This window comes from Heptranchias perlo, chromosome 9 (assembly GCF_035084215.1).
Source record: "Heptranchias perlo isolate sHepPer1 chromosome 9, sHepPer1.hap1, whole genome shotgun sequence".
Classification (NCBI taxonomy): domain Eukaryota; kingdom Metazoa; phylum Chordata; class Chondrichthyes; order Hexanchiformes; family Hexanchidae; genus Heptranchias; species Heptranchias perlo.
The window spans coordinates 37,882,707-37,905,684 of NC_090333.1; the positions used below are offsets into that span (position 1 = coordinate 37,882,707).

Genomic DNA, 22,978 nt, shown 5'->3' on the forward strand with positions numbered 1-22,978 from the left:
AAACTGCTTCTATAGTAAATTCCATTCTAATTTATGGTGACAGCCACAGTTTGCAAGATTTTGTAAATTAGCAATTACAGGATTCTAATATGAACTTATTTTTCAGTTGTCACTCATGTACTGTGGGATGCTTTCCTTTAATCATAAAATAAGATGGGACAGACTTCCCAAAGTAATTCTGTTCTGTACCAAGTAGTGATTTAAGAATGAGCATGGTCAAGTAAGTGACTTAGTGACTTAAATCAGCTGTGTCACAGAAAGGTAGTCTACTGTTTTTTCACTTGTGTCTCTCGAAGTTGGAGAGTAATACTGAGCAGTATACAGACACTTCATCACAGGAAGAGGAGGAGTTATGAGACTGCAGATTCTTGTCGCAGAAATGTAAATGATAGTAGTGGTTATCTGTTTTGATCAGTGATTGTGCAGAACTGTCCTGAAACAAAAATAGAATGGCAATTGAAGATAATCTTCAAGGAGCACCCTTATTGTTCAATAGTGGGAAGACATGAGGAGCGCTGTCACCAGCATTGTAATTGTACTCCAGCTGAAGGGCCTTGGGGGAGAGATACTTTGAGCCAAATTTTTGATTTTGTGTGCTTTCATAGTGAATAGAATATGCAAGAAGGTTGACCCCTCCTATTGAGTATTTTAGCAGTATTTATTTTTAGAATGTAAAGCATCCATCAAAGATCATTCAGGATCTGCCCCTTCATCCCACCACCTCCTCTTCTCTTCCCCCCCCCCCCCCCCCCCCCCAAAAGGCAAAATTATCAGAAGAAGAATATAACATTGTTAAGGTAATCAAATGTGATTAAATTAATTCAAAAGTAAACTTCAAGAAATCGCCAATGTTTTTGTATTGCATTCTAAAGAGCTAATTTTCATATGTGCCCGTTTAAAAATTTTGCAAGGCTTTTTTTGATAGCTTTTTCATTCTGTCCTCCCAGTTTTTAAGATTTGATTATCTGAACCCTGTGTGTCTGCTCTTCTACTCATTTTAGTAAAGTGTTAGCAAAATGGTAGTTTTACTCTTGTGAAGTAATATCTTGTGTGTCAAAAAAGCAGGATGTACAGAAAATGCAGTAAGTGAGAAGTATGTATATTGTACAGAACATAAAAAATTATAGTGCGCAGGCTGCTCCATGTGAACTGACATGTTCAGATCCAGCAGGGGACACGAGGATGATGAGACAATTGAGATGTTTTTAATGGTGAGAGGTAAGCAATACCTGTCTTAAATGCTTTGTCAAGATTAGCTCACTTCCTTCAATTGGCTATACCCTGTTCATTCAAGGAAAGACAGATCATTTTTCCGCGTATTTCAGACCCAAAATATATTTTTGTAACTACGTGTAGTACGTTTTGACTGGATAGATCGATCTGCTGAGCCATACTGGGTTCTAATAGTAAAGTTTTTCTTTGGTACCTGGTACTATATTTAACAAATGATTATCTCATAAATCATCCCAGTATGGAGGTCAACACTAAGTTGGCCAGGAAACCAACTTTGAACTGAAAGAAAAATGATAATGGAAGGTATGACCTAATGTTTTTGAAATTATTGCATCTGTCAAATGACTGATAATGATCAGTGAAGAAGAACAGCTATTGTAACTGTACAAAAAGCTCTTCAGTTTCTTTTTTAATTTGCTTCAAGTATTGAGAATTTAAAGCTAATTCTGAAGTATTTACTGCATTAACAAGTTTGTGTATGATCTTGCTGTATTGTGCAGTAAAGTCACTTCCGATTTGTTGCAACATTATTTCAGTACAATGACCTTGTAAGAAAGAAATGTTATTGTACAATAATTTGTTGACTTTTTGTTTGGTTTAGTTAAAATATATATTTCCATCTCCCCCCCACCCCCCCCCCCCCCCCAAAAGGCTGTGGATACTGAGTCATTTTAAAATTTCACGTTCCTTATGTTCCATCTTTTCTTTCTTCCTATGAAGAACTGCCGCTCCTTTCTGCACACCCTCTCATTTAGTTGAGCTTGTCGTGCTAAAAATAACATATACACTACTCTGTGGGCGTCATTTTAGCACCCGCTATCGGGTGCGTTCCTGGCGGGGGGGCTCAGAAAATCGGAGAATCCTGGAGCGGGACCGGAGCCCGCCCGGAACCCGCGCACTTCCGGGTTCCCCACTGACACGCCGGCGTGCGCACGCAGCTCCCGCTGGTGGGAATCCCGCAGGCAATTAAAGCCAGCGGGATGCCACTTGAAAGTATTTATTTAGGTATTTCAGGTCATTAACTGACCTGAGTAAGGGATTATGTGAGGAGGGGTGGGATTTTAGAGCAAACTGGGACTGTTTCACACACTGGGGGAAACACTCCCAGGTCAAATGGACGTGTTGCAGCTGTCAGCCTGTGGCAGCTGCAAAGGTCCTTTTGACAGGTGGGGGGAGACCCTCACCCATTGCAGGAGGCCACTCTGTCACTTGGGACAAAGTTTGGTGTCCACCACCCTCCTCCTGACAGTCAAAGTCACCAACCTGCACACTTACCCCGGGGTCCGGAGACATGTACCTACCTTGCGGACCCCCTCAGATGTACATCTTGCGGATGGGGGCCGCCGTAGCTGCAGTCATGACCTCCTCGGAGGGCGAACAGCCTCACCAGCCTCGCCATCCACGCCGTCCACCTCTGACACGTGGAGCTCCACAACAGAGTGCTGTGACACATCCACCTGTACAGGAGGGAGGGAGGGCTACCGCAGAGAGGGATGCTTCGCAGAGGGCACTACCCTCGCCACAGGGTCCACAGACTGAGGCTCAGCCTCCTGGACCTCTCTGAGCAGCAGTGCACACGGAGGCTCAGAGTCACTCGACATGTCGTGGACATCTGCAGCCTCTTTCATGCCGAGCTGCTCCTGGCTGGCCCGAGCACCATCTTCTTACCTGCCGCTGTCAAAGTCACCACTGCCCTCAACAACTTCTCCGCATCCTTCCAGGGTACAACCGGGGACATCGCCGATGTCTCTGTCGTCTGCGCAAAAGAGCCTTGCAAATACACCTACACTCACTCTGCAGTGACAATGGGTGGCATCAGTTGTGGGTCCTCATAGTGATCCTCAGGAGAGGGCATTATTGCACAAACCAGACAGGATTCGTGAAGACATGGCAGTAGTGGTGCCAATATAATATGTAATGTGAGTTGGTCAGAAATTAAATAGAAGTAACACCCATGACAAACCCTCAAACACCCTTGTGCATCCTCTTCATGCTCATGACACGTTTGCCTTACGCTGCCTACTGCACATATGTGATGCATGCCCTGTGGCTGAAGCACAGGTAGTGGCAGGTTGAGTGAGGCTGGCCGTGAAAGAGATGCATGAGAGGGTGAGTATGAGATAGAGCCATGAGATTGTATGAAGATTGGGTAGTGGTAGTGGCGGGATGAGTACTGGCGAGGTGAGTAGGTGCAGGTTAGATGAGGATGAGGTTTGAGTGGGTATGAGGGGTGATGTGACAGAGTAGTGTTGGCAGTGCTGAAGAAGATGTGGGGTGGGGGCAGTGATGTGGCAGACGGAGTGTAGGGGAAAGACTACGTGTACTCACTTTGGCTGACCTACTGAGGTCATTGGAGCACCTCCTGCACTGTATGCAGGTGGGCGATATGTTGGTTGCGCTGGTGACCTCCTCTGCCACTTTGAGCCAGGCCTTGGTGGCAGAGGCAGGCCGCTTCCTCCCGCACGCCAGGAGGAAGATCTCTGTCCTCCCCCTCCTCCTCACCCCATGTATTGATACCTGGAGTGAGGCATCATTAAACTGGGAGCAGCCTTCCCCCTGGGCTGCTCCATGCTGTAATTTTTGCTATTTGTTGCAGCATCTGTCAGTGGAGGACTGCCCCTTTAAATAGAGCGCCTCCAGCTGACAGATCTTACTGCGCATGTGCAGCCCGCCCGACGCGCAGATCAGCAGTGGGGAACTTGGAGGACAAGGTAAGTGGATCCAATTAGTGGATTGGATGCTACAATCGCGCGGGATGCTGACTAATTTCACCGGGCGCATTACCCACCCGCCCGATAGCCCCCCCGCCGAGAACCCGCAGCCCTGCTAACATCGGGCCCTATCTGTCACATTCATGGTGCACCATTTATGTTTAAATTATATTTTTAAAAATGTACTTTACGCTAGGCTCAGTTGAGGTGGCAGCACGTCATTACAATTACCCTCAGCACCAGTGAATTAGGTGGGGGAGGGGGATTCCATTCTTGATCCCTGTTCAACATGTGTAGACAGGATCAGGCTTGGCCTGTGATAACCCCTACGGTAGGGTAGCTGGTTGTTGGACCAAACATGTAAATAATGGCCACTTGGGTAAGGTGCAGGAGGACACCTGACACAGTAAACTATATTCCAACAAGGAGTCAACCCCTTCAGATGAAGAGGGTTAGAAAATTGGTGAAAAAACAAAAAACAATTATTTTGAAGTTTTTTTATGTGAAAATATAATGAACAAACCAGCAGTGTGTCTGTAGTATTTGTTAGACTGTATGATCTTATTTTTGGTTTACTTTGGTTTCAGATCTCATCACTAAAGACTGAGATATCAAATCAGGAAACCCAGATATTGTCTTATGAGGAGGAACTCATCAAAGCACAAGAGGAACTGAGCCGACTGCATGAGGAGACAGCGGAGCTGGAAGAGCGTATGGAGGCCAGCCAAGCCCAGTTGGAGCCCATGCAGCAATCTCTTCAGGCATCCCACCAGGAGATTAGTCAGGTAAATGGATCATTGCTTGCACACATCATATCAGATTATTTTATCGCATCAGTGAGGTAGGAGATTTTCAATTACATTGAAGTTCTTTTCATTCTGCTGCAACATCAGCACAAAGAATATAACAGTCAGAATTTCATAAAGCACAACATAATTTTATAAAACAAGTTTACTGTAATAAGTTTACCCTTTATTGCTGTATTTATAAGAGTCACTTTTAGAACTGGCGTTAAGTAATCTTTGAAGATGGGCAGTCCCCTTATCAAAATTCATATCTCGATCATTGCTTAATATTAGTCATTACAAGTAGGTTTCTTTATGGCTCTGTATCTTAATCTGTTATGTTCTTGCATCAAATTGGGTGTCACATTTTTAGATTTGTATTCTAGATATTTTCTCGTTGACCACTCCCGTAAGGAGACCTCACAACTCCTACGATCCGGAGTGTACCTTCTTTGCCCAATATCTAGGTAAATAGATAAGGAACCTTTTGTTAAAATTCATGCTCTAGGTGTGGGCGTTGCTGGCAAGGGAAGCATTTATTGCCCACCCCTAGTTGCTCGGAAAAGGTGGTGGGCCGCCTTTTTGAACCGCTATGAATTCTTGCAGCAGTTTGATACAACTGAATGAGAATTCAAATTGTAAAACTGCCATAGTGGGATTTGAACTCGCATTCTCAGGATTATTAGTCCGGTAACATAACCACTACACTATCGGACCCTTTACTCTGTACACCCGCTACTGGAATGTATCACAGGCCATCATGTATTTCTCTCGTAGAGAAACAGGCATAATATACACTGTATCAGACTGAGACTCGGGCTTTAAATCAGCAGTTGATTTAAGCAGAACATGTAACTGAACAGTGTATTGTATAAAACACTGCTACTCTTGATGCATTACATAATAAAGATGCCACTCACATTCTTTCTACATAAACTTTGAAACAGAAGCTATTTCTTAAGCTGTGAAACATGATTTAGTTTCAAAATTGAGTTAGTTTCTCTGCTGGTTGACAACATTTTAAACATGCAACTTTTCTACTGGCTGGAAAGTTGAAAACTGACTTTACTGGAATAAAGCCAGCTTAGATAAATCATTTAATATCCTTTGAAGATATAGTGAAATAGAAGGGAATAGATAACGGTGTATAATTAAATTAGATCAACGGCCATTCAAGGGTTACTAATTACTTGGAATGTTTCCCCATCCAAATACCAATTGTCACTTTTGGTATAATATGGAGACACCTCATAGCCTAACTGTCTGTAACCAAGCTGGGCAAATTGAATAGAATGGCACCTATGCAGCAGGGTGTCTTGGAATGCTGATTAGGAACAATTCATCTTGCTGAAAATAGCTAGCCATGTTCTAAAACTATTTTAGTTAAAAACAAAAGCTATTATAGGATTGCATACGTGCCTATGAGCTATCCTTTTTTTGTATACTTGTGAAATCTCAATTCACTAAAGATTCAATACTTGGTCAGAACTTGAGCGCATAATCTAAACTAATACTGCCGCCTAATACTAAGGAGAAATGTAAGGAATCTTACAACACCAGGTTATAGTCCAACAGTTTTATTTGAAAATCACAAGCTTTCGGAGGCTACCTCCTCCGTCAGGTGAGTGAAATAAATAAAACTGTTGGACTATAACCTGGTGTTGTAAGATTCCTTACATTTGTCCACCCCAGTCCATCACTGGCATCTCCACATCATAATACTAAGGAGTGCATTGTCAGAGGGTGTTGACTTTCAAATGAGACATTAAACCAACAGCCCACCTGCCTGGTTTGGTGGGCAGAAAATACCCCATGGTATTTTTTGAAGAGGAGCAAGGACTTCTCTTGGCATCCTAGTTAACATCCAATCTTTAACCAAAACTACAGAAACAGATTACTTGATCATTCATCTCATTGCTGTTTGTTTGACCTTGCTGTGCACAATTTTGTTGCATTTCCTACAAAACAATGTCTCAACACTTCGAAAAGTAATTAATTGACTGTAAAGTGCTTTGGGACGTCATAAGGATGAACAAAGCTATAGAAATGCAAGTTCTTTTGTTCGTTAGATAAAAAGGTTGACCAACAGCATTTAGATATTACTTGATTTGATGACTGAACCTTTGCACAGGTCATTGATTAGTGTCATACCCTGTTTACATATAGTAAAGATTGATTTTTTTTCTGTTTCTACTGCTGTATACTACTATAAATAAAGACCGTTTTCTATTGTGATGTTTGCTTCATTGAAAATGAATAATATATTGATCAAAAGTTGCAGTGTTGCTTTCTAGTTAAGCTGGCCATGTTGTTTCCAACATGATGATTGCTGTTGTACAAAACCTTTCCATATTCTAGTAATGATCAAAGCAGTTTTATTGTTATTCAAGTTATTTAGATGACAGCTACATGTTGAATAATATCAGTTCTGAATGCTGTATATACAAAATATATTTTTTTACAAAATTAATGGAATTAAACTTGTACTAAAGCTGTTGTCAGATCAGGCAATTTTTAAAAAAAAACCTAGTCTAAGTGTCTCAAAAATGCACACTTTGTAGTAGGGTCTGAACTAAAGAATGCTTGGAATGTTCTTTTGTCTCATGGAAATGTTTTTAGTCAGAAACTAATCTCTCTTTGAGCACTAATAAAATTCAAAGTGAATTGAGGTCAAGCAGTTTCAAATCAGTGCAATTGAATAGCATTAATGGAATTTGTGTATTGTCTTCAAAGGTTTATGTGTAGCTTGGATGATTGATTCACTCAATTTTGGGCCTGTTCAACCTATCTTCTGTTTTCAGGACGTTCTTGTGACTATTATTACTCAATTCTTCTTAGGTTGCAGCCTGATTAATTTTCTAGATGGTGTTAAGAGCTTTGTATACAAGTAGCCATGCCATACCTGACCCAAGACCTGATCTGTCACTAGATGGAAAAGTCGTGGACAGGACAGTCATCTGTGATGTTGACAAACCCCTATGATAAATAGTACTATACAGATGCATGCAGTTCTAACCTGGGTCATCATCTCTTTCTTTGGATAAACTCAACACTGACACCTTGAGTACTATTGTGTGTCCCTTCATAAAGGCCAATTCATTGTGGGTGAGTTACATAGTTTATTTTTGTGCTGCTGCTGACTCTGAAATTACAAAAACAGGCCCAGTTTATATGGAAGAGATGAATTAAACACTATATTTCAGTCCTGCAATTCATATTCAGTAAATGATAACCCATTCTTCAAAATCCTCCGTGTGGTGTGTACACTTTCCAGCATCAGTAACAATGCTACAGGAGCAGCTGACAATAATTTGCATTACCTTTTATGCATTTACAGTTCAAATTTCAATTTAGTTGCCATTTAAAATCATGTTTCTGGCTTTGCAGCTTTGAAAACCATGTCCCGATTCAGTGTTTGAACGAAAACCTTTTTCCATTATCTGGTGACTCGACTATGTACAACAATCTGTGCAGCTAAATGGAAAGAAAGTTTGTATTTAATGGACTTGTGTTACTTATCTGCTTTATTATGTGTAAAGGCTGCTTGCTGATCAGAGAATGGACATTTTTATTTTGTGAACACAACATTTATTTTGTTTGGTGACTTGTTCAAAAACAGCTGGGAACGGTATCCAGACTTTTCTGTGAATTGTTTAGACCTAGTTAACTCACTTGAAGAGTTGTACACAATTCCCATTAATATTATAATATTGGGATTTCCTAACAAAATATGTCTCACTATTGTGTACACTAAAAGATATATAACTCATGCCTTTGGCTCCGTTTTGTCCATGCTGCATTTTAGATACTTTTCAAGTTCAAATTGGTTTGTCTCTGACACTTTTTGACCCTTTTTGAATGCCTCAGGTTGTCTGTCTGGCTTCCAGGTGTCTTAAACATGTTATGTAATTACTTGAGTTTTGTATTCAAAGGTGAAATCCAAGCTGTCTGAGCTGCAGGAATCTGAGGAAAGCCTCAACAATCAACTGAGTTGGCGTAGTCATCCGCAACCTGCCCTTGTCAACGGTAGTGCTGAGCATTGTGAGCTCACCAACAGTATCAGTGAGTCTACTGTCCACAAGGAAGATACGGAGAGGCAGAGCCCGTTGGAGAAGGTAGAGATTATCACTGAGTCTGTGGTAAGACGTTGCAAATACAACTGATTTCAAATATTTAAAATAATTTTTGATCATGAATGTAAAATTTGTACTTGTCATTTTTGCACCTGCTCTAAAGGTTACCATAGTATATTTAGGAAATATTACAAGATAGGGTTGGTGGGCCTGAGGTGCAGAGCATTGGTGTGTCAACTAACTGCACTGAATTACCACATGTTGAATTCAAGTTTTTAAGCCAAGTCATCAGGGAAATGTTAATTAAAGGTTGGCTGCTTCACAACAAAAAGGGACAGAAGGGAGAAATTGAGGACGTAAACTTGATATCTCTAATGAATCCTCTGGCCGCCAGTTACTTGCAGTCAAGCTCAGTAAATGGCATTAGAGAGAGTTAGGTACAGTTTATCTTCCTGCCCTCCAGATCTGGGAAAGATGTAGCTCAAGGGAACTGAAAACAGGCACCAAAAATGAGAGTGGAAAATTTGTATTAATAAATTTTGAAAGGAACATAGTACAAACTGCTGGCCAATGCGATCTAAACCTGTTGCACAAAATGGATGGGGTGGTCAGTTTTTGTACTTTGTCTTGATTTCTTATGAACTGACGCAGCGTTGGGGCCAAGCGACCCATGAAGTTGCAACCCCTGAGCCAGTTAGGGCACTTTGTTATTCTAGGAGCTGGAGAACTGTTTCCAATTTGCCAATATCAAAACAGCAAGACTGACCAAAAAGAAAATTCCACAAACCGAATGTCTAAAAGAGAAACTGATCATAATGAAAATGTCTTTGTCCCAACCCTCAGTCTCCCTCCGGAGCACCATCATTTTTACTTTCAATCAGCCTGGGGATGGCAGCTAGGAGTGGGGAGAAGATCCATTGGCATTTTTCACATCGGCAGCCCAAGCATTCAATCCATTGTAGCAATGCACTGACTTGCCCTGATAGACAGGTGCTGTGTCCAATTGCTATTCAGTGAGTGTAGTTCAGTTCCAGAAAGAAGATGCAAGGATCAATTAGATGGAAGAACAGAGAGGGGAATTGGAAAGAGCATACATGGGAGGTGGGACTCAGTATGGGTTTGCAGGATCTGTGTCGAAGGTTGTGCAGGTGTTTAACTGAAACTAGTAGGATCTGACTACTTATTTGACAGTCTTTAATTGTAGCAAACTGGCTTCAAATGCTTAAATTGATTCAGAAAACAAAATGGTGGTTATAATAATGGAATTCTGAATCTAATATAATCCTGATCTAGACATTAAAACCAGCCCCATTTCCATCTACGAATGAAAATGTGCAACGAATGCGTTGAGTGAGCATCTAACCTAACATAGTGGATTCTGAAGTGCTAAAACCCATCCGCTGTTCAAAAACACCCCCTTGAGCGCCCCAATTATAAAATCGTCACTCGTAACAATCATTGGTTTGTCTAGTTGAAAGTGTATTTATATCTAAAAGAAGTCCCCCCTTTTCCATAAACATACAACTTTCGTTAACTTCCTACTTTTTTTGTTCCCATTTTCGAGACCTTTATAATTGTTTGATGTCATTTGCTCTTGTGTTTTCTATCGTTTTGTCAACTATTTTTATATAAAATGCCTTTTCACAATCGTACATGTGCAGATTTGACATCAGATTAAGTAGGTAGTATTTAATATAATTGTCTAGTAAAATGTAGGGGCCCCAAACCAATTCGTTGCACAGGACCCTTGCAAAGCTGCTTGTGAACCCCTCTGTAACCCTAATTCTTCCTTTTATGTTATTTGCCATGTAGCAGGTTAGACTATCAATTCTTGGAGGGCGGGGGTGGGGTGAGGGGCCAAGGGCCCCGATATTTACGGGGAGGGAGCAGGAGCACTTGTCTGGGCCTGAAAATCCTGGAAAGGCAGAGGTCCTGCCGAATTTAATGGAGGACCTCATTAGTATTTTTTTACTCCACTGGGGCGGTCCCCGGCAATCAGCGAAAATCGGGGGGTTGGTGTGGGGGGGCGCGGGGAGGAGAGACTCGGAGCGTCGCGGAGATCGCGGGGTTGTTGGCAGATTGCGGGGAGTGGGAGATCGTGGCAAAAGGTTTGCTTGAAGAGCTGAGGGGAAGCGCTCTTGCTCCTCCTGGCCCACAAGCACTGCTAGAAAAGCACTTGCCTGCTGGATCTGGCAGCTCCAGCCTCCCTTTAGCTGCCAGGATTCCCGAACCCCAAGAAACTTGGCCCACAGCCGTTAAATTCAAATGGCTCCCAAAATCTGAGGAACGGAGTCTAATTTAAATATTATAATCACTGACCCGCCTCTCCAAAGCGGGTTACTCGGGCGTCCTCAAACCTGCTGCGATTAAACCGGAATTAGGTGCGTTCACAAGTTGGGGTTGGGTTTCACACAGTTACCAATTTGACCCGACCCAATCCGCCCGCTGTGGGGTTAATGTTCCCCCCACGAGGTCCCTGTAAGATATTTTCATGTTACCAATGTTGCCTCGACATTTCCAAGTTTCAGGTGTATATGTCGCCATCCTTAGGATACTCTCTTGGTTTGTCTTGCTTTCATGTGCAAGGAAGATTTTTTTTTGGGCAGCCATGCTTAAAAGTCTCTATGAACAAAGTATGAATGCGTGATATACGTGCACAGACTTTCCCAGTATGGAACAGCCAACTGTCCAAATAGAGAGAGCTTAGCAGCACGTTGGCAAGAGCCATGGCTCAGGAACCTCCAAGGGTACATGTGGATACTGTTAGAGTTGACCAGCACGGAGCACATCTTGTTGCTTGTCCAACCAGAATAATCCTACCCATTAGGGTATTGGCTTGCAGGATTATATATAATCAAGTGGGAATAATCCCAGTTCCAAATAACTGGCATACCCCTCCAGGTCCCATTAATGAACCAGGCTGGCAGGTTAAACACCAACAGTGCCCTCGAGTATTGTAGACAAGCGTGGCTCAGGCATCAATTACCAAGTATGCTATAGACGGTTAACTGGGTTCTAATTTTCCATCATCGAGTGTATCATCTCGGAAGTAAGTCAATCTCCAAGGGTTTCTTCATCAGCTATATGCTGTACATTCTCCTTCTGCAGAAAGCAAGGATCTGCATAGGGCAGATTGACATCTGCCAGCTATCTTGATCTAGACCTGCATACCGGGTTTAATGGTCAGCAAGTGCTTAATCCATGTTGTCCAGCTTTTGAAAAGTGTTTGCATCCACTGTGAGAATGACATCCCCTTTTAGGGTGCTCATCAACAGAATAGTGTAAGCTGAGGCACTCCTCTTTTAGTCACGCATCGGCTTCACAGATTGGTTATGGATTTCACACATGGAGCAATGAACCCATTCTGTTGCATACTTTGGAGCTCTGAACATGAAAGAGAAATGTTTGGCTATATCTTGGACAAACTTAACCATTCATTGGGACCTCACTGTCATTGAAGAAAGAAGACGACCAGAATGCCCTTTGTCCATCTCAACACAGTTTTGAAGCATTGTGTCCACGCTGAAATTGGCATCCAACAGGATCATCAGATATTAAAATGAATCAACAGTTGGAACTATGCCCCTTATATTCACAATCCCCTCTTGAGCTGTGCAAAGCAAAATACCACAGATAGGGGCACTCAGCACCGTGATAAGCCATTATTTAAGATGATGAGTGGACTACACTACATCCCCAGGTGATTTTGCCAACAGTAAAATACCTTCTCTAAAATGAGCGCTGCCCAGAATAGACAGTCCATTATGACGAATCTAGCATATTGATGAAAACGTTGAATGGATGACAGAGGATAACCTTGACTTACTCCTCTTTCAGGTGATAGCTATGCCATTGGTTCCATCTTTTTGGTTACCCCTTCTTTCTCACAAGGGAGGGAGGCAACATACCATTCACAACTGCAAAATGGCTGTCTATCTCTGCTGCCGATCGAATCGCCCACTGCTACCACTCTTCTGTTATTAAAGTCTATTTGCCTCTCACCCCCTGGGTAGCCCCTTTCTCCACAGTGCCACACTATTGTTCAGGACCATGCTCCTGTGAGTCACTGTCCACCTCCTACTTATTCAACAGTACTTATCTATTGGACATTTCCAGTAATTCAGAGGAGGGGCTGGTTCCCTGCATCTGTGAGTTCTGTTTCCCTATGATTGGTCACCCGCTTCCCTCTTCCCTCCAAGTGTCAGCCGCATTTCCTTGCAATATTGTCCAGATATGGTAGCACAGTGCATTGGAACATCAGTGTGTGGCACAAAAAATGTTTGGACGTTTGTTGGATTTTCCCCAGATCATTGAGTGGTGATGAAAAGGTAATAAACAGAAGGTGGGCACTTCATGATGAAAATCGGTGGAATATTTGCACCCAGGGTGCTCTTGTGTACTTCTAAATAACTATCTAGGAATGCAATTGTCAGAAGTTTGGGAGCAAACTGTAGTCGATGCATGGCCGAGAATGACCATGGAATGAGGACAAAAATAAGATTCTTCCCTTTGTTCTCTTAATTTCTATCCAGCACTGCTGCACAGAATAGCTACTCTAGTGCTGTTAGTTTTTCAATGAACAATGCCACACACTTGACCTAAAATAGCCTGTTTCAGCACCTTGTCAACTAGTCTCGCTATTACTTTCCACAGTTTGCATTACTCTACTGTCATCAAAAGGTTCGTCAGCAAATTAGTACAACAGACACCTTTCTAGGTGTTCAAATATCCTATTTTAAGTAATTTTCAGATTAAGCAAATCATAGATCGACAGGAGCAAGGCTTAAAATGTAATAAATCCATATCTGATTTAAAAACAATAGCAAATAACATCACAAAATACATTTCCCATTCTGACATATGATTTTTGAAATAAAAGCAGTGAAGATTTGTAAACCACCAGATTAAGTACATTTTTACTTTAAATCCTTTTTTAAAATTTTCAATGTAAAACCAAATTTGAAAAACATTTTAATTTACAAAAATTAATTTAGAATATGAATTATGTTACTACCAAAGAGTACTGAAGGGGGAATTCAAAATAGTGGCATTCACCTACAATGCAACAACGACTGCACTTCAAAGCAGTTCATTGTATGTGAAGCACTTTGGGATATTTTTGAGAAATGTGATAAGGCATCATATAAATATAAGTTCCTTATTTATTTCTTCCTGTTAAATCTATGCTTTAGGAAATCAGGGCAGTGATACTTTTTCATTTTGATTATTACAATGAGTTGTTTGTGTTTTGTCTGTTCATTTTATATATTTTTTATTATTCCTATTCTCGCTCTCCTTCCAGGTAATAGAAAGTTTGAAATTACTGTTGGTGATAATAGTTGATGAGCACTCAACACAGTCGTATAACGTTCTCTATTTTAATGGGAAATTAACTCATTTATTTTCATTGATGAACTATTTCAGTTTTCAACAATATATATTTGTGTAAAATATTGTTTCTAGGTCAACAATAGCGTTGATGACCCCATCTCAAACATTGTACTGATGATGAAGTCAGAGCAAGCTGAAGTTCAACAACCAAGTCTTGTAGACAAGGTAGGTTTGATTATTTGCATTTTTCTTGCATAGAGCTGCACTGTTGTTTAAATATGTCTTTTAGCTGCTGGAGTGGGGGTGTAGCCGGACCTCTTCAGGCTCGATTCCTGCATTGAATAGAAGGTGCACTTTGGAACAGCAGTATTGGTTTTGGTTTTGTCCATATTTTGCCCCTTCCTTTCTCCCCCCACAAGCCCACATATGCATTTGAAATATTCTGTTGCTGCAAAGTGCTCCATCCTGTGGCTGTGCTAAAATTAACACAGCGTGTTGAATGAGACTGGTTCAATTTGAAAGTGATTGGAAGTTGAGATTTAAACCAGCATCTTAATTGTCAGTCTTATGCTGCAATGCACTGCATAGGTTTTTAATTGAAAAGCAAATGTATTGAAAGGTCACCGTCTTTTATACTTATATGAACCGTATTTTGCACCCGCTCCATGATGTCTTTTATCCTACACTGTGGGAGACTCGGCTGCACAGGAGGGCAAAAGAAATGCAGTTGTTATAGGGGGTTTGATAGTCGGGGATAGACAGGCGTTTCTGCAACCGCATGGCGCATTGCCTCCCTAATGCCAGGGTAAAGGACATCACTGAGAGGGTGCAGAACATTTTGAGGGGAGAAGGGGAACAGCCAGAAGTCGTGTTCCATGTAGAAACCAATCACATAGGAAGGAAAAGGGTTGAGGTCCTGCAGTCAGAATTTCAGGAGCTAGGAAGGAAATTAAAAAGCAGGACCTCAAAGCTAGTAATCTCTGGATTACTCCCAGTGTCACGTGCTAGTGAGTATAAGAATAGTAGGATAAGATAGGTTAATGCGTGGCTGGAACAATGGTGCATGAGGGAGGGCTTCAGATTCCTGAGCATTGGAACCAGTTCTGGGTCTGGACGGATCTGTTCAAGATGGATGGCTTGCACCTCAACAGAGCTGGAACCAATGTCCTTACAGGGAGGTTAACTAGTGCTGTGCGGGAGGGTTTAAACTAATTTGGCAGGGTGATGGTCACCAGGAGGAAACATTAGAGAGGAGAAACCAGATGCACAAAGGACTGAGAGGGACAAGTAGCACTAGAGTAAAGAATAGTTCAGAAATAGGAGGGATCAGACAGGGGGCAAATGCGAGGCAGTCTAAGATGAGTTTGGAGTGCATGTGTGTAAATGCACGTAGCATGGTAAATAAGGTTGGTGAGCTGCAGGCACAAGTCGCCACATGGGAATATGATATAGTGGCAATCACAGAGACCTGGCTCAAAGAAGGGGAGGATTGGGTACTTAATATTCCTGGCTACAAGGTATTCAGGAAAGCTAGGGAAGGAAAGAAAGAAGAGGGGGTGGATAGTATTAATCAAAGAAACTATTATAGGGCTGGAAAGTGTTGATGCAGTTGAGGGGTAAAAGACAGAATCTATTTGGTTAGAATTAAGAAACAATAGAGGAGCTATTACTCTACTGGGTGTATACTATAGGCTACCAAATAGTGGGATGGAGATAGAGGAGCACATTTGCAGGCAAATTACAGGAAGATGCAAGAACTATAGTGTAGTGATAATGGGGGACTTCACTTATCCCAATATAGACTGGGACAGTAACAGTGCAAAGGGCAAAGAGGGGGAGGAATTCCTGAAATGTGTTCGAGAACTTTCTGGAACAATGTTATTTCCAGCCCAACCAGGAAGGATCTAGTTCTGGGGAATGAAGTGGGGTGGGTGGAGCATGTTTGAGTGGGGGAGCATTTGGGGAACAGTGATCATAATATCATTAGGTTTAGAATAGTAATGGAAAAGGACAAAGAATAATCAAATGTGAAACTGCTTAACTGGAGGAGGACTAATTTCAGTGAGTTAAAAAGGGATCTTGCCCAGGTGTATTGGAATCAAAAATTGGTAGGCAAAACAGTAATTGAACAATGGGAGGCCTTCAAGGAGGAGATGGTTCGGGTATAGAGTAGACACATCTCTACCATGGGGAAAGGAAGGGCATCCAAAGCTGGTAGCTGGTGCTCCCTGGATGACTAAAGATATAGAGATTAAAATGAAACAGAAAAAGGAGGCTTATGATGAATGTAAGTTTCATAATACAGTAGAGAACCAGGCTGAATACGGAAACTACAGAGGAGATCTAAAAAAGGGAATAAGAGGGGCAGAGAGAGAGTATGGGAATAGATTAGCAGCTAACATCAAAGGGGACCCAAAAATCTTTTTATAAACATATAAATAGTAAAAAGGTAGTCAAAGGAAGCATGGGACCAATTAGGGACAAAAAAGGAGATCCTCTTGTGGAGGCCAAGGGCATGGCTGAGGCACTAAATGAATACTTCGTATTTGTCTTCACTAGACAAGAAGATGCTGCCATTGTAGCAGTAAAGGAGGAGGTAGTAGTGATATTGGATAGGATAAATATAGATAAAGAGGAGGTACTTAAAAGATTGACAGTACTCAAAAGTAGAAAAGTCACCTGGTCCAGATGGGGTGCATCCTAGGTTACTGAGTGAAGTAAGGGTGGAAATTGCAGAGGCTCTGGCCACAATCTTCCAATCCTCCTTAGATATGGGGATGCTGCCAGAGGACTGGAAAATTGAAAATGTTACACCCTTGTTCAAAAAAGGGGAGAGGGATAAACCCAGCAATTACAGGCCAGCCAGCCTAATGTCAGTGGTGATGGGGAAACCTTTAGAGACAATAATTCGGGACAAAATAAATTGACACTTGGAAAAGCATGGGCTAATAAATGAAAGTCATCACAGATTTGTTAAAGAAAAATCATGTTAGCAAAATTAAAGCCCATCGGATTAAAGGGACAGTGGCAGCATGGATACAAAATTGGCTAAAGGACAGAAAGCAGAGAGTAGTGGTGAGCAGTTGTTTTTCAGACTGGAGGGAAGTATACAGTGGTGTTTCCCAAGGGTCAGCATTAGGACCACTGTGCTTTTTGATATGAATTAATGACCTGGACTTGGGTATAACTAGGGCTGTAGATAGGGCTTTAAACTAAAAAGGGGGAGGAGTGGTCAGGTGAGGGGAAATTTAGAAATCTAAAGAGAAAAGATAAGGCAATAGAGTAGTGTAGCGATTTGGGTAAAGATAAGCAGAGTGTGAAGGGAAGGGACAGAGAGCTTAACGGAAATAGTGCATCAATGAATAAGGTCAAAGCAGGGAAAAATGGAAAAAGTTAAAATTAACGTCTCTATCAGAATGCAGAACGCATTCATAACAAGATAGATGAATTAGTGGCACAAATAGAGATAAATGGTTTTGATCTAATAGCCATTACAGAGAAGTGGTTGCAAGGTGACCAAGTTGGGAACTAAATATTCCAGGGTACTTGACGTTTCAAAAGACAGGCAGAATGGAAAAGGAGGTTGAGTAGCCCTGATAATATAGGATGACCATAAGGACAGTAGTGAGAAAGGAACTTGGCTCAGAAGGTCAGGAAGTAGAATCTGTATGGGTAGAGATAAAAAAAAATAACAAGGGGCAGAAAACACTGGTGGGAGTAGTTAATAGGCCCCCTAACAGTAGCTATACCGTTGGACCGAGTATTAATCAAGAAATAATAGAAGCTTGTAACAAAGGTAATGCAATAATCGTGGGGGACTTCAATCTTCATATAGACTGGGCAAATCAAATTGACAAAGTTAGCCTGGAAGACGAGTTCATGGAATGCTTTCGAGATAGTTTCCGAGAACAATACGTCGTGGAACCAACCAGGAAACAGGCTGTTTTAGATCTGGTCTTGTGTAATGAGACAGGATTAATTAGTAATCTCATAGTAAAGGATCCTCTGGGAAAGAGTGATCATATTATGATCACTCTTTCCCAATATGATAGAATTTCACATTGAGTTTGAGAGTGACATACTTAAGTCCGAAACCAGAGTCTTAAACTTAAATAAAAGCCAATTACATAGGTACGAGGGGTGAGTTGGCTAAGGTAAATTGGGAAATTAGATTAAAATTTATGATGGTAGATAAGCAGTGGCAGACGTTTAAAGAAATATTTCAGAATTCTCAACGAATATACATTCCACTGAGCAATAAAAACTCCACGGGTAAAGCAATCTATCTGTGGCTAACTAAAGAAGTTAAAGATAGAATTAGATTGAAAGAAAAGGCTTATAATGTTGCGAAGAATAGTAGTAAGCCTGAGGATTGGGAGAGTTTTCGAAACCAGAAAAGGATGACCAAAAAACTGATGATAAGGGAGAAAATAGAATAGGAGAGTAAACTAGCAAGAAATATAAAAACAGATTGTAAGAGCTTCTACAAGTATGTAAAAAGGAAGAGAGTAGCAACAGTAAATGCTGGTCCCTTAGAGGCTGAGACAGGAGAAATTATAATGGGGAATAAGGAAATGGTAGAGACATTAAACAAATATATTGTATCTGTCTTCATAGTAGAAGTCACAAAAAGCATACCAAAAATAGTGGGGAAACAAGGGACAAATGAGAATTAGGAACTTAAAACTATTATCATCAGTAAAGAAAAAGTACTAGGCAAACTAATGGGACTAAAAGCTGACAAATCCCCTGGACCTGATGGCTTACGTCCTAGGGTTCTAAAAGAGGTGGCTACAGAGATGGTATATTCATTGGTTGTGATCTTCCAAAATTCCCTAGATTCTAGAATGGTCCCAGCAGATTGGAAGGTAACAAATGTAACCCCACTATTCAAGAAAGAAGGGAGAGAGAAAACAGGAAGTTAGCCTGACATCGGTCATCGGGAAAATGCTGGAATCCATTATTAAGGAAGGAGTAACAGGGCACTTAGAAAATCATCATATGATTAGGCAGAGTCAACAAGGTTTTATGAAAAGGAAATCGTGTTTAACAAATTTATTAGAGTTCTTTGAGGATGTAACTAGCAGGGTAGATAAAGGGGAACCAGTGGGTGTAGTATATTTGGATTTCCAAAAGGCATTTGATAAGGTGCCACATGGAAGGTTGCTAAGCAAGGTAAGAGTTCATGGGGTTGGGGGTAATATATTAATATGGATAGAGGATTGGTCAACAGACAGAAAACAGAAGTAGGGATAACCGGATTATTTTCAGGTTGGCAGACTGTACCTAGTGGGATGCCGCAAGGAGCAGTGCTTGGGCCTCAGCTATTTACAATCTATATTATTGACTTTGATGAAGCGACCGAGTGAATTGTATCCAAGTTTGCTGACGATACAAAGGTAGGTGGGAAAGTAAGCTGTGAGGAGGACACAGAGAGTCTGCAAAGGAATATGGACAGGTTAAGTGAGTGGGCGGGAGGTGACAATTGGAGTATAATGTGGGGAAATGTGAGGTTATTCACTTTGGTAGAAAGAATAAAAAAGCAGAATTTTTTTTAAATGGTGAGAAACTATTAAATATCGGTGTCCTCGTACAAGAAACACAGAAAGTTAGCGTGCAGGTACTACAAACAATTAGGAAGGCAAATGGCATGTTGGTCATAAATGCAAGGGGGTTGGAGTGCAAGAGTAAGGAAGTCTTGCTACAGTTGTACAGGGCTTTGGTGAGACCACATCTGGAGTACTGCGTACAGTTTTGGTCTCCTTATCTAAGGAAGGATATACTTGCCTTGGAGGCGGTGCAATGAAGGTTCACTAGGTTGATTCCTGGGATGAGAATGTTTTCCTTTGAGGAGAGGTTGAGTAGAATGGGCCTATACTCTCTGAGTTTAAAAGAATGAGAGGTGATCTCATTGAAACATTTAAGATTCTGCGGGGGCTTGACAGGGTAGATGCTGAGAGGTTGTTTCCTCTGGCTGGCAAGTCTAAAACTACAGGGCATAGTCTCAGGATAAGGGGTCAGCCTTTTAAGACTGAAATGAGGAGGAATTTCTTCACTCAGAGGGTTGTGAATCTTTGGAATTCTCTACCCCAGAGGGCCGGGGATACTGAGTCATTGAATATATTCAAGGCTGAGATAGATAGATTTTTGGACTCTAAGGGAATCTAGGGATATGTGGATTGGGAGGAAAGTGGAGTTGAGGCCAATGGTCAGCCATGATCTTATTGAATGGCGGAGCAAGTTCGAGGAGCCGTATGGCCGCCTACTGCTCTTATTTCTTATGTTCTTATGTACGTTCTTATAAAGGGTATAATTTCAAAGTTTGCAGATGACGTGAAACTCGGAAATGTGGTAAACAATGTGGAGGATAGTAACAGACTTCAGGAGGACATAGACTGGTGAAATCGGCTGGCACGTGGCAGATCAATTTAACGCAGAGCAGTGTAAAGTGATACATTTTGGTACGTAGAATGAGGAGAGGCAATGTAAATGAAATGGTTCAATTTTAAAGGGGGTGCAGGAACAGAGTGACCTGGGGGTGCACATACACACATCTTTGAAGGTGACAGGACAAGTTGAGAAGGCTGTTACAAAAGCATTTGGGATCCTGGACATTATTAATAGAGGCATAAAGTACAAAAGGAAAGAAGTTATTTCAGACATTGTTGCAGAAGTTCCTCAGGGCAGTGTCCTAGGCCCAACCATCTTCAGCTGTTTCATCAATGACCTTCCCTCCATCATAAGGTCAGAAGTGGGGTTGTTCGCTGATGATTGCAGTGTTCAGTTCCATTCGCAACCCCTCAGATAATGAAGCAGTCCATGCCCACTTGCAGCAAGACCTGGACAGCATCTAGGCTTGGGCTGATAAGTGGCAAGTAACATTCGCGCCAGACAAGTGCCAGGCAATGACCATCTCTAAAAAGAGATAGTCTAGCCACCTCCCCTTGACATTCAATGGCATTACCATTGCCGAATCTCCTACCATCAACATCCTGGGGGTCACCATTGTCCAGAAACTTAACTGGATCAGCCACATAAATACTGTGGCTACAAGAGCAGGTCAGAGGCTGGGTATTCTGTGGTGAGTGACTCACCTCCTGACTCCCCAAAGCCTTTCCACCATCTACAAGGCACAAGTCAGGAGTGTGATGGAATACTCTCCACTTGCCTGGATGAGTGCAGCTTCAACAACACTCAAGAAGCTCGACACCATCCAGGACAAAGCAGCCTATTTGATTGGCACCCCATCCACCACCTAAAAACATTCACTCCCTCCACCACCGGCACACCATAGCTGCAGTGTGTACCATCTACAAGATGCCCTGCAGCAACTCCCCAAGGCTTCTTTGACAGCACCTCCCAAACCCGCGACCTCTACCATCTAGAAGGACAAGGGCAGCAGACGCATGGGAACGTCACCATCTGCACTTTCCCCTCCAAGTCACACACCACCCTGATTTGGAAACATATCGCCATTCCTTCATCGTCGCTGAGTCAAAATCCTGGAATCATAGAATCATAGATAGGTTACAGCACGCAAGGAGGCCAATCGTCCCATCGAGTCCGCGCAGGTTCTATGCAAGAGCAATCCAGCTGGTCCCATTCTCCTGCCCTATCCCCGTAGCCCTGCAAATTTTTTCCTTTCAAGTACTTATCCACTCCCCTTTTGAAGGCCATGATTGAATCTGCCTCCGCCACCCCCTCGGGCAGTGCATTCCAGATCTTAACCACTCGCTGTGTAAAAAAATTTTTCCTCATGTCACCTTTTGGTTTTTTTGCCAATCACCTTAAATCTATGCCCTCTGGTTCTTGACCCTTCCGCCAATGAGAACAGTTTCTCTCAATCTACTCTGTCCAGACCCCTCATGATTTTGAACATCTCGATCAAATCTCCTCGCAATCGTCTCTGTTCCAAGGAGAATAACCCCAGCTTCTCCAGTCGATCCACAACAAAAGACCCTCATCCCTGGAATCATTCTAGTAAATCTCTTCTGCACCCTCTCCAAGGCCTTCAACTCTTTCCTAAAGTGCGGTGCCCAGAACTGGACATAATACTCCAGTTGTGTCCAGACCAGTGTTTTATAAAGGTTCATCATGACTTCCATAGTTTTGTACTCTGTCTCTATTTATAAAGCCCAGGATGCCATATGCTTTTTAAATGCTTTCTCATCCTGCCATAGAGTCATAGAGTTATACAGCACGGATAGAGGCCCTTCGGCCCATCGTGTCCGCGCCGGCCATCAAGCCCAGTCTAATCTAATCCCATATCTACCTGTTCCGCCGCCTTCAGGGATCTGTGAACTTGCACACCAAGATCCTTCTGACCCTCTGTCTTGCCTAGGGTCTTCCCATTCATTGTGTATTCCCTTGCCTTGTTAGTCCCTCCAAAGTGCATCACCTCGCACTTTTCCGGGTTAAATTCCATTTGCCACTGTTCCGCCCATCTGACCAACCCATCTATATCGTCCTGCAGACTGAGGCTATCCTCCTCGCTACTTACCACCCTACCAATTTTTGTATCATCAGCGAACTTACTGATCATACTTTTTACATTCATATCCAAGTCGTTAATGTAGACCACAAACAGCAAGGGCCCCAGCACAGATCCCTGTGGTACCCCACTGGCCACAGGCTTCCAGTCACAAAAACAACCTTCGACCATCACCCTCTGCCTTCTGCCACTAAGCCAGTTTTGTATCCAAACTGCCAAGGCACCCTGGACTCCATGGGCTCGTACCTTCTGGACCAGTCTCCTGTGCGGGACTTTATCGAAGGCCTTACTGAAAACCATGTACACCACATCCACTGCGTTACCCTCATCCACACGCCTAGTCACCCCCTCAAA

At 42.2% G+C, this 22,978-nt stretch overlaps 1 protein-coding gene across 2 annotated transcripts in view; it reads left to right on the forward strand.

The window, feature by feature from the left end:
* The window catches only part of eps15 (epidermal growth factor receptor pathway substrate 15), a 160,312-nt gene that overhangs the window by 110,236 nt on the left and 27,098 nt on the right, over positions 1–22,978 (forward strand). Inside the window, exons 15-17 of one of the 2 annotated variants that reach the window (XM_067990232.1) lie at positions 4,532–4,729; positions 8,662–8,868; positions 14,266–14,358. In XM_067990232.1, the coding sequence (XP_067846333.1) occupies positions 4,532–4,729; positions 8,662–8,868; positions 14,266–14,358 (498 nt within the window). The remainder of the gene's footprint in view (positions 1–4,531; positions 4,730–8,661; positions 8,869–14,265; positions 14,359–22,978) is intronic. The other variant, XM_067990233.1, reaches the window with a different exon arrangement.